This window comes from Clytia hemisphaerica, unplaced genomic scaffold, assembly GCF_902728285.1.
Source record: "Clytia hemisphaerica strain Z4C2 unplaced genomic scaffold, Clytia hemisphaerica genome assembly, whole genome shotgun sequence".
Lineage (NCBI taxonomy): Eukaryota > Metazoa > Cnidaria > Hydrozoa > Leptothecata > Clytiidae > Clytia > Clytia hemisphaerica.
In genome coordinates this window covers 362430-374759 of record NW_027104475.1, presented here as the reverse complement: position 1 = coordinate 374759, position 12330 = coordinate 362430, and the positions used below count along the sequence as shown (strand labels likewise).

Genomic DNA, 12330 nt, shown 5'->3' with positions numbered 1-12330 from the left:
AACTGTATATAAACCGCGAATTTTAGTATATATAACCTGTATCATATTTTAAGAATTTTATTTTTACTTTTCATTCCATCTCTTCGGAGAACTAGGTGTAGTTGGAGCATCTTATAGCCCGGTTACGGCAATCCAAATAGGAAAAGGAAAATTCTGATATAAAACCACCCCTGTACAGGTTGGCGTCTTGCAGGGTTCTCTTATGCCTCATGGGGTGATTGACCTCTTTAGACACTTGTTACTGTCATTCTCTCTAGGGTGTATCCAGTGGCGTGGAGCATTCGAAACAAAAAGCTATCGAAAGAAATAATCATGACTTCTCTAAACAGCACCAGGGTTCAAGCCCCTGCTTTTCCGGTTCTACAACCTAACCTTGTTTCTTCAGAAACTGATGAACCTCCTTCTCCAAACTCATCTGAGCGAGAAGGCGGTGATAGGATAGAGTCTGGAACCAAAAATAATAACCGCAAACTTCTTAGATGTAAACACTCTACGATTTTTAGCACTTTTAACGCGCGTACTCTTACTTTAACTAGTCGCAAACAGGAACTACTCTCCTGTTTTTCCAAATGCAATATTGATATACTTAGTCTCCAAGAACATAGAACATTACATCCTGAGGTTAACTTTCAACATACTAATATTGGTAAAAATAAACTTATAACATCCTCTGCTTGGAAAAACTCTCAGGGTTCGACCATAGGGGGCATAGGTTTACTACTCTCTCCTAAGGCAGCGAACAACCTAATTTCACTTTCAAAAGTATCAAGCCGTATTATTGTCGCCGAATTTAATAGCAATCCGAAAACAACATTCATTTCTTGCTATAGCCCCACCAACGTTTCTGATGAATCTGAAGTTGATGAATTCTACTCTTCTCTTTCTAGGGCTGTCCTTAACACCCCTGCCCACAACTTCTTGGTGATATCTGGTGATTTTAATGCTCAGCTTGGCCTAGACAACGTTAAGTTCTCTTTCCACCCATTAACTAATCGGAACGGTAACAAACTCTTTGACTTCATGCAACAGTTTCAATTACTAGCAACAAATACAATGTTTATGAAAAAGGCTTCCAAACTCTGGTCATTCCAACACCCTTCAGGAAGCCTCTCTCAGTTAGATTATGTGATTGTAAGAAACAAATGGAGGAACAGTGTTCGCAATGCTCAGTCCTATTCTTCTTTTTCTTCTGTTGGTTCTGACCACAGAATTGTTTCCTGTCGCATTTCTCTTAGCCTTAGATCATCTAAAAAGTCTAAACCTGACCCAATGAAATCCATCGATTGGCAACAGGTTTATTGTAACCACGACCTCCGAACTACTTACACTATTGAAGTGAAAAATAAATTTGATACATTGGCTCAAGCAGACGACGACATTGAGAAAAGTTACCAAAATCTGATTAAAGCTAATAAAGAAGTTAGTCTTGCTCTTCTACCAAAGAAACAAAAAGTCAAAAAGAAATATCTCTTTGAAAACAACCTTGTTTCTGATGCACGGAATGCACTTGTAGAGGCCAAACTAAAACATCAGCGACGCCCTACAAGAAGAACATCAAAAATCCTCTCTGATGCTCAAAAAGATCTGGATGATGCCTACCTTAACGCCGAATCGATGTTTATTCAGGGTAAGATAAACTCAATTTCCAATCTTCATGTTAGCCATCAGCACTCGGCCGCTTGGAAAACGATCAATGATCTAACAGGTCGAAAAGACCACCCTTCTATTCAGCTCAAAGGTGGCTCACCAGATAAAAGAAGAGAAAACTGGCTCAACCACTTTAAAACTTTACTTGGAAACCAACCTATTTTAAATATTAATGCTCTCCCTTTAACTCAAATTTTTGATGAGCTTGACATATCAACTTCTCCGTTTACAATTGATGAACTTTCAAATTGCGTTAAACTTTTTTCAAATAATAAATCTTCAGGCCTTGATGATATTCCAACTCTGCTTTGGAAAGATCCCGTCTTTATGGAAATGCTTCTCGATTTTTGTAATCACACATTTGAGTTTTCTAACTCCCCCTTCTGCTTGGTTAACTGGCGGTATCATTCCTGTTCCAAAAAAGGGTGATTTGACCTTAGCATCCAACTACAGAGGCATCACTCTTATGCCTATCGCCGCCAAAATCTTCAACAAACTTCTTTTACAACATATCGTTCCAGTTCTTGATCCTCTTCTAAGAAAAAACCAAAATGGTTTTCGGAAGGGAAGAAGTACTCTTACACAGATTTTAGCCATCAGGCGTATTTTGGAAGAAATGCGAAAACTTAACAAAGATGCTTTTATTTGCTTTGTTGACTTTAAAAAAGCCTTTGATTCCATATCTCGTGTAAAAATGTTTGAAATTCTTAAATTGTACGGCATTCCAGAGAAACTCATTTCAGTCATCAGGGCACTCTACGTGTCCACCAAAGCAAAGGTCATTACAGCTGACGGAGACACTGATATTTTTGACATTCATGCTGGAGTTCTACAAGGTGACACCTTAGCTCCCTTTCTTTTTATCATTGTTTTAGATTATGTTTTAAGAATTTCTGTTGACTTATCTAATGACAAGGGAATCAAAATTAAGGTTCCCCTGCGCAAGCGTAACCGCGGCCTTTTTCTGACCGATCTTGACTTTGCTGACGATCTAGCCTTAGTTTCTGAGAGTATTCAAAATCTTGAAAGTCTTCTTCACTCACTTGAAACTTCGGCCAGTCAAGTCGGTCTTTATTGCAATGCTGGAAAAACTGAATTTATCAGCTCCTCTGGGATTGTTCTCCCTTTAACTTCCAAGAATGGTGTCAATATCAAACTTGTGAAGGATTTTAAATATCTTGGCTCTCATATTAACAGCTCTGAAAACGATTTTAAAATTAGGAAAGGTCTAGCTTGGAAAGCTTGTAATAAGTTAAACAAGATATGGCACTCTAATTTGTCTAACGCTCTTAAACTTCAAACTTTTAGAAGTCTTGTCGAGCCCATTCTTCTATATGGCTCGGAGACTTGGACCATGACAAAAACCATGCTGAAGAGCCTTGATGGCTGCTATACAAATCTTTTGAAAAGAGTCCAGAATCTTGATTGGCGCAACCACCCAACCCTTCAAGGGATATATCATGGACTCCCAAGAATTTCCTCTGTCCTGACTAGCAGGATGCTCTCTTTCTCAGGTCACTGTTTCCGTGCGAAAAACGAAATGGTATCTGAGATCTTACTTTGGTGTCCTGCGGGCACTAGGCGCTCGAGAAAGCGCACTTTTCTTGATACTTTGAAACGAGAAACAGGGCTAGAGATTGAGGAACTGGGCACTGCAATGGCTGATCGAGAGCTGTGGAGGGAGGGTTATTGTTTGTTTCCGACCTAGGTCCATTCGGACCTAGGTCGAAGGATGATGATGATGACTTACTGGTTTTTCCTATAAAAAGCGTATATATCTGAAGATACTGCTCTTCATATGTTATTTTACTAATGTACACGTTTAGCAACATAACTGTTCGAATACTTTGAGTAGAGTAATATTTTTAACCTATGAAGAGCGCTTAATAACTATTTGTGGTATAAAAAGGGAATTTCCCAGAAAAGGGAATTTCCTTAGATTCATTTAACTCTCCAGGGATAAGAAAAAGACAAACTGACATTTCAAAATGAGTAATCAGATCAAAATAACTCCGGAAAAGTCTTTTTGATGACGATAAAACAATAGAGAGACTACTTATGAATTACTGTATTCAATCGTCTGTTAAGTATACTTTCTTCTTTTTCTAACGGGACTTTCCATTCGTCAGTTTTACAGTACGGATTTGTGACGATGTTCGTGGCTGCATTCCCATTGGCGCCACTCATTGCTCTCATCACAAACTTGATCGAAATCCGCATCGATGCAACCAATATGATCAAAGCATACCGACGGCCGATCGCATACAAATCGGAAGGGATCGGTGTGTGGTATGATATACTGGTCACTTTAACGACGGTAAGTACACGTTTTTTTATAAGAACAAACTATATAAGAACATAAGGCTTTGATGGCCAAAATTTTAAGAACAAGTTAAGAACATTTTAAGGCTTTGAGGACTCTAAACACCTGATTTCTTAGAAATACCCACAAAATGGCGAAAGTAAGAACATGTTAAGAACATTTTTAGGCTTAAATCTGAAAAAGTAAAGAACATCCGAAGGCTTCAAGAATTTTGGATGTTCTTATAAAAAAGACGTGTATATGAGACGTACTGTACCGGGTGTGCCAAAAAAAAATTACCCTTTTTGATTTGATATTGTAGTCAGTAGAAAAGAGAGTTCTCAAAAATTGTTTCGGAAAGCCCAATTTTGGTGTTTTACTTTTTGATTTTAATTCATTGATTCAAAAGTTATGTCCAAAAAAACTAAAACATCAATTTTAAAGAAATGTCAAAAAAGGCAGCGACTTCAATTTTGTTTGGGTTCAATTTTTCTCTTCAATATGACGCTAGTACAAAATTAGTAGAGTATTTTTATGTCTCTGCACGCTTTTGCTTGAGATGTAAATTTAGAACACCACGTAACGTAATTTCACATTCGTTTTAGATTGCCGTTTTGGTAAATGGTTTCGTCCTTTCGTTAACATCCGAGTTCATTCCACGTTTGGTTTACAAGTACCGGTATAGTCCGGATATGACGTTAACCGGATATGTGGAATGGAGTTTATCTAAATTCAATATTTCCGATTTTTCGCCAGATGAGAGTCCGTTGAATATGCCGGAAATTGAAATTCTGCAGACGCATGTTTTTAAGAGGGTGAACAAGACAGTGTGCAGGTAACTATTTGATTGATTGATTGATTGATTGATTGATTGATTGATTGATTGATTGATTGATTGATTGATTGATTGATTGATTGATTGATTGATTGATTGATTGATTGATTGATTGATTGATTGATTGATTGATTGATTGTAGAGATTTTTTATTTTCACAAATGTACAATGATCTAAATTTTTCAGTTTTAAAGATTTTCATATTTTCAATATCAGATATCCTGGTTTCCACGTGAACAACGAATCGCACGAGTTTAGCATGGTTCATTGGTATTTAATGACAATCAGGCTAATGTTTGCCTTCCTCTTCCAATGGATTGTATCAGCCGCTGGTCGTATTTTAGCCTGGATCATCCCTGACCGTCCACGCTCACTAGACTTAAAAATTAAACGTCAAGAATTTCTGGCTAAAGAAGCATTACGTAATTATAAAATTAAGACGGGTAAAAGAATGCCGGAAGCCGAAAATGTCTCAGAGGAGGAAGAGGAAAGTGATACATCGGAAAGTAAACGGAACTCGGACCAAGCAAACGGAACAACCCCGGAAACTGGAAATCCTTCTAATAGAGACAATACGGACAACGCCGTTGATCAAGATATCCGGATTAAAATTCCAGATCGAAGCGCTTCTACAATGGAAACGACTTTTTTAATTGATCCAGAGAAGAAACCAACTTCTCCGAATTACTCTTTCGAATATTTGACACAAATGCTTTGACATGAGAGGTGAAAAGAACGGACGATTTTTTTTATAAAATTTTATTTCAATTTTTTTATTTCGTTAGATTTTCTAAAATAATGTAAATTTATTCAAAGATCAATGATCAATTATAAAGATTATCTTTCAAATATTATTCCAACCTCGTCCCCGTGTATTCCAGGCTTTATTTACGTTACTGATCGACGCCAGTCTAGCGCTATCAAGCATAACAAAAGCTGATAACACACAGGGAACGAGGTTGGAATTATTCCTAACTCTGTTAAATAGAAAGATTTACAATAATATAAATATGTTCAAAACTTGTAAACACTCACCAACTTATGAAAAGTACCAACGGTATCTTAAGGTTAAATACTGTAAAATGAAAGCCATTTTTAAAAACGTGTATAGGCAGGTATAGGGTGTATTTTAAATGTTTAAGTTCGAGATTATAACATAATTGTTCAAAAGGAAATGTTCTAAAACAACGTACATGAAAACATTCAGATTCCAAACCAGTCTTTCACCCATGGAAAAATAAACAAACTTTATTTCCTTAGTCCTCAAGGACATTTTTCTTCAGATTAGCCTCTGGAAAAGCTCCTTCACCCCCCTGTATGGATATAAATTGAATAGACCAATGAAGTCATTATGTTTTAGAATGAGGATATACTTTTAACTTTCAAGTTCAAAATTATAACATACATTTAAGGATGCAATATCAAAAACAATTTGCATGAAATCATTCCACATTCAATTACTCCGTAACTTCAACATGTGGACTTGCAAGAGGTATCATACATTGTCGATAGCAATTCTGATTGATATTATGTGGTTCTATGAACTGGTGACCGCCCGCTCGTACCGCCCCATAGAAGACATGCGCCCAGGCAATGCAATCTCCTCTTTTAATTGTATGATACCATTTGTAGTAATTGCATTTACATTTTTTGATCATATCTTGTAGGAACCGGTCATCGCATTGCTTCTGAGTCCAACCATGTTCGTTCGACTGAAAGGAAAAAATTAGAACGAATTAATGCAATTCATAATCTCATACCCCGAGCGAGTTACATGGATTTGTAATTTTATGCTGATAGATACAATCGTGAGCGCTTTCATATCAGAATCAATAAAAGCGAAATAAGGGAGTGCTTAGTGTAATCTGTAGGGCACCTAGGACAGGTTAGGGGTTGGGGGCTAATATTTTGCAATTCTTTGGGGTACTTTTGATGGAGGCTCTGGGGGCTGTGTATATTTTTCAAATTGAATACTTCAAAATATTTCAATTATCGGCTTGATTGGGGTACCTACCTCAAAGCAATTTCTCAAGGGGACCTAACTCGTTGGGTGCACCATGCTTCAATGGGGGCACCTGAAAAGTGGGCTGAAACCATGACTGGGTTCGAGTTTGTGCAATTCACTTGTTCCGAACGAAGTCCATGAAATCAATTCACAAATTTTGTTTGAGTGATAATCAAATTTCAAATCGAGGCTCACATCGATCGCATTTAAAAGCGCCGGAAAGAGCAATGCATCTTAGAAAATCTGTGAATTAGGTTACTGAAAGATTTGAAAAAGCAAGAAATACTATTGGTCGTATTGATTTAAATAAATCCGAAACTCCAGGATGGGAAATGAAGTGAAATGATACCACTTATTTCCCATCCAGAACACGTTACCCTTTTCTATTTCTAAATCACTGCGATCTTTAGAGTAATGTTTAAAAATCGGGGAAATCGAAAGTCTATTTTTGTAAAAAGTGCTGTAAAAGTTCTTAAAATAACCCCATTCTTTGGGTGAAAAAAGCCCTAGTATGTACAATTTTAACACAAAACCTTTTTTTTAAGACAGTTGTTCAAAATCGGATAATTTTGGAAATGTTTACTTTCAGCTCCCTCAATATCCCACCACATCCCGCGTGAGCTCCCTCAAAATCGGAATTGGAATTATTCCGGATTGGAAAGGAGTAGAACTTTGAAATTTTCACTGTATATTCGCTTTTTAGTTCATCATCAGATAAAGGAAAAATCATGTCTTTAGACATCATCGATTTTTATTTATGACCAAAATTGAACATTTCTGAATCCGATTAAAGATCGCCGTGAATGCGGGGCAAACTTAAAGGCAAACTTTTCTTGCTATAGAAAGGTTTTGGAGATTCATCTCTAGCTCCCTCGTGGCTTCAACTCGATGATTGGTCACCCGAATTCGTACCCAGAGCCTCTTGAAGCTTATTTCACTGATGGACGCTGGTAAAATCCTTCGAGATTGTTAAAGAATCAAAAAGTAGCGAACTACTGTAAGAGGCTGGGTCCGAGCTCATACTTACGCAATCAAAACACGAGTCATGTTTGTTACATGCTTGAGTGAAAGTACTCTCATGGGGCAAGAAATTTTTTCCACCAAGATATTTTGTGTAGAACTGTGGTCCACAGCCGTTCTTGAATCTTCCACATTCTAAATTTAAAAAAGGTTATTTTTATAACAGCATATGGGGCATAACTCATTGGAGTAAAAGAAGCGCCAACTTTTATTCTAATCTCTCGAACTGGCTCATTCAGTTAGCGAATCATAAAGACTGTCTCATTTTAATTTGCAGCGGAGACAAAATAGGTTGCATCTTTTGACAGAATTTGAAATAGATAGCGGTTTTGTGAGTCACTCTGTGAGTCACTTTTGAAGTCTGAAGTCTTAATATTTTATATTATCAACTCCTAGTGTATTTTTCATCCGACTGCAAAACCGCGCTGTATTTAGTCTGGACTTAAAAGTCTTTCTAATCACCCTTTCTTAAGGCTTAAGGACACGAAAAGTTTTTTTCGCGTTGGTGCTATGCAACATGCTCCATCCTACCAACCTGAAACGCTTTGTCTCCATCCCATTTTTCTTTCTACCAATAAAAATTAAATCTCTCTTTTGTCCCTGGGACAAAATCAGCGTGTCTTTTGGGTATTTCCCTCACTTTTTGTCTCATGTAACAAAAAAAGAAACCATGACACACGCACTTTTTTTCTTGTGTTGGTGGGATGGAACATGTTGCATTGCACCAGCGCAGATGTCACCAAGCCTTTAATACATACATTTTGCCAGAAATATTTATACAGTAAAGTTTATTGAATGTGTTTGAACTTAATTAATGTGATTAGAAACAGATTTGCTTGAATCACCTTGCTGGTTTAAGATCCTTCTAAGGTTTAGAAATCAGAGACGTGGAAAAAGAATATCACTTACGATCACGATGGATTTGACAATTATGAGGTCGAGGATGATTAACTGGAATTCTAATTCTAATCGGTGGCACTCTCAACCATGGGTCCGCTTTTCTCCCTAAAATAGTGAAACATGATATATTACTCTCATACACTTATTCTGATTTTCTCCTAATATTCTCTAATTTTACCTAATGCTAAGCTCGATGCGCCACAATTAACATTGAGCCTGGATAGAACCTGGATATCCAGACTGTAAACTTTTTGATGTTTGTGGTTTATCACCTGGTCTTCCTAAACCGATTTCCAAAGCAGAAGACAGTGCATGCGTACTATGTCAATTCAAATATTTACAAGAACCTATTTAGAAAAAGCTGTAATTTTTAATGTCGACTTGGTAATTTCATTACCTAAGGAAACCCAAGCAAAAATAAAAGTTTCGTGTTCCACCCCATAAAAAGGTTAAAAAATCTGGATTAAAGCTGTTAGTCTGAAAAAAATGTAAGTTTTGTATAGAATCGGTTCCCTTTTTTTAAGGACTGTTTAAGCGTAAATTTTGTGCTCCGGGTATCAACAAATCGAAAGAAGTATTACTTTTGGGAGTTAGATCTTCATTTTCATCATTCTCAACTTCCATCATGACGTCATCATCTTCATCTTCTTCATTTTCATCATTATCGATGTCTAGACCATTAAATTCTTCCAAATCACTGATTGATAAAGAGAGAAAATCAGTTGATATGAAATTCATGGTATTCTCTAACTGATTGGTCGCAAGTGACGTATTGATTTTACAACCTTTACAACGAATCAGCTACTGGGTCTACGGTGTAATATCGCAAGACATTGCAATAGGCCCCTTCATTAATTATATTTTGAGTGCAACAACTGCCTTGTTTCTTAAGCCTTATACTTTCACAAGTAAAGTACACTTATCATGAACTCCTCTGGGAATCAATTACCATAGCAATATTTTGAAAACGAGGTAAGAGTTACTCATGACGTAATTTATGAAAAGGTCTTTCTATTGACTCAAATTTTTGGCAACCGTCATTTTTAACCAATAATAGACTTGTTTAACCTGAGTATTTTGTCGGTAACATCGTCAACAATCTTATCCAACAACTCTTTTTTGATCGATGAACATTGTTTAATTCCGAGGATCGATAACAAAATGATAACTGATAGTGTCTGCAACAAGAAAAGAGTTTAACTTTTTAAATGACATATCTGAAAATATCAGTTTTTGTCATACAGAGCAATTAATATTTTGATAACATATAGGAATAGGGGTGTATCTCTTCTTGAGAATCTACCAATTTCTAGCACTTTTACCTCCGGGAAAACATCACAGGCTTTTCAGCTTCAAATGTCAAACAACTAGTATAATATCAATGATAAAGGTGGTAAAATTATGGTTATAAAATCATTCAAAATTTAGAACGTACCTTCATCTTCGTGTATAATCAAAGAGCTCTCAGCGTTCTTCATTTCTCAAAGTTCATTCAAGTTGTGATATTCAACCCTAAACAAACTCTCTTCAAACCAACCATTCTGTTTACAACTAAAACTTAAGTAAAGCCGAAAGTAAATTTGCTAATTAAATGAACATTTTTCCTCATTGTTTCCACATCAATCATGACAAATCTCAGATGAACAGCGGAAGAATTTGTATTTTTCGCTCGCCATTAAAGAGGAAGCTTTTTTCTCTCGTGACGGTTTTTTCTTGATTGAAATAATTAACTGAACCACGTCCACCATATTTATTCATTTTGGTAATCACGAGGTACACCCCTGTATCACAGAACCGATGGAACCCCCCGTCTCGCGGGCAGAAACTTTCGCGAGACCGAAAAGTCGCGAAATTTTGCGGATTTAAGTTTCACGATTTTTAATTTTCGAAGAAAATTTACGGAAGAAACTTTCGCGGTTTTTTTTTAATGTTCATTTTTAGTAGCAATAACGTTCGCGAATGGCTAGGGAAAGTGAATAAGAAATTATTTCAAATCTCATTTTGTGATGACGTTACCTCAGCTACCCAGCACCCCATTCATGAAAAATTAAAGGAAGAAAAAGTCGAATGAAGAAGCTGGAAATGGAAGCAGAGATATTCGTGAAATGTTGTCAGGTGGTAAAAAGAAGAGAAAAGAGCAGGGAAATTGTATCACTATTGAGTAAATCATTATAGAAATTACAAAAATAAACTATCGAAGCTGTCTTTTATTAACTGTCTTGAGAATCTACATTCCCTTATAGGAAGAAATTATTTTTACCCTCTTCCGGTCTTTCCCCGAGTCCTCGTTTTATTTCGATTTTTCGGCTTTTAAAACCTGGAAAATACTTTGGCGATTTTTAGGAAAATTTCATTTTTCGCAAAATTAACTTTTGCGAATTTCTTGTTAAATTTCTTACCTGGCAGAAACTTTCGCGAAAAAATGCCAAAAACGCGAAAAACGCGAATGTTTCTGCCCGCGAAAGTTTCTGCCCTTAAAGTAGCCAAAATTTCACCACAGTGGGAAAATTACCCTACAATTTTATCTGCACTGGGGAATTCCTTTTTGAAATTCAATTAAAAAAATTGCAATCCAAAACCATCACATTAGAACTTCTATCCCCAATCGGATTTCGATATAATTTTTTATCCCGCGTTGGGAAAAAGCTCCACAGGGGCTGTGAGATAGGGGTGTATGAGATTCTATCAGAAGGTCGACAAAGATATCGTTACAGTTCTAAACAGGAGAGGTACCCAAGCAATTCCCTTGGTGATTGATAGAACAATTAGAAGCTCTTAAGTCTTTCACGAGTCCAAATGAAACAAGCCGTTTCAAAATATTTTAATATTTTCCTTTTCAGATCGAAAAGGAAATTTCCTGCAAAAATAAGGTAAAAATGCTGAAATCGCCATTCTCTAGTGAGCTTTAAATTTTGAAAATTGCCCAAAATGCTAATATATCTACCACGTTGTAGTAAGCTAAATTTACTTAAAATAACATAATTTGGGTAATATTTCTTTAAGTTGTCAATTGAATAATACATTTTCTCCTATGTTCATAAATATGGTAATTGATAAAGTTTTTGTAAAATATTATATATGTATACTGTTGAAAATAAAATTAAACCATCTTATAAGAAAGCCGTGGCTCTCTTATATTTTGATTACATTAACTGCAAGATAAAAACTTAGTATGGTATGGTTGTCCCTAAATATATTTGACTAACTAAATCAATCAAGATAAAGTCCCTTAAGCTGATTTTTTATTGTTTTGATAGCTTTCCTGGAGTTTGTGGTCGGGTAGCTCAGTAGAGCATTCACCTTACAGTCTAAGAGTTGTGGGCCAGTTGTGGTCAAATCAGCAGATGATGAGTAGCTTAGATTGGGTAATCTGATCTAGGAGGCAAATTACTGGGAGATGAAAGATGTGGCGCTCCAACTCAGCATTGATCTCCCCAGGTCTACCGCAAATAGAAAAAGGGGATAGACTTTTCACTCCCGGCTCCGCTGACAACCACTAAGATGAATTGATTATTCAGATACTGGAGTTTGGTAAAATCATTGATTAATGGTTTAGAGTGTGCCAAAGAGGCTCGAAAATAGGATCGAAAAAACTTTTCGTAAAACTTTGTTAAAAAATGT

At 36.4% G+C, this 12330-nt stretch overlaps 2 protein-coding genes across 5 annotated transcripts in view; one reads left to right on the top strand and one right to left on the bottom strand.

Moving 5' to 3' along the window:
* The window catches only part of LOC136821414 (anoctamin-7-like), a 31446-nt gene extending 25827 nt beyond the window's left edge, over positions 1-5619 (top strand). For all 4 annotated transcript variants that reach the window (XM_067077648.1, XM_067077645.1, XM_067077649.1 and 1 more), the window contains exons 7-9: positions 3777-3964; positions 4555-4784; positions 5001-5619. In XM_067077648.1, coding sequence (XP_066933749.1) covers positions 3777-3964; positions 4555-4784; positions 5001-5502 — 920 coding nt within the window. In that variant the 3' untranslated portion in view covers positions 5503-5619. The remainder of the gene's footprint in view (positions 1-3776; positions 3965-4554; positions 4785-5000) is intronic.
* A 65-nt stretch (positions 5620-5684) lies between these two features.
* LOC136821420 (uncharacterized) lies at positions 5685-10267 on the bottom strand. The gene is made up of 6 exons (XM_067077656.1): positions 10145-10267; positions 9778-9887; positions 9291-9406; positions 8719-8814; positions 7817-7944; positions 5685-6496 (listed from the first exon to the last, which is right to left on the bottom strand). Exons 1-6 carry the CDS (start codon positions 10148-10150, stop codon positions 6242-6244), a joined length of 711 nt encoding a protein of 236 aa, XP_066933757.1. The 5' UTR covers positions 10151-10267; the 3' UTR covers positions 5685-6241.
* Positions 10268-12330: the final 2063 nt, after the last annotated feature.

Excerpts from the sequence above, each read along its gene's own strand:
- LOC136821420 (XM_067077656.1), bottom strand. Across the intron at positions 9,407-9,777 it reads GTTACCGACAAAATACTCAG|TGATTTGGAAGAATTTAATG; the intron begins GTTAAACAAGTC and ends TTTATCAATCAG. Across the intron at positions 7,945-8,718 it reads TTGTCAAATCCATCGTGATC|AATGTGGAAGATTCAAGAAC; the intron begins GTAAGTGATATT and ends TTTTAAATTTAG.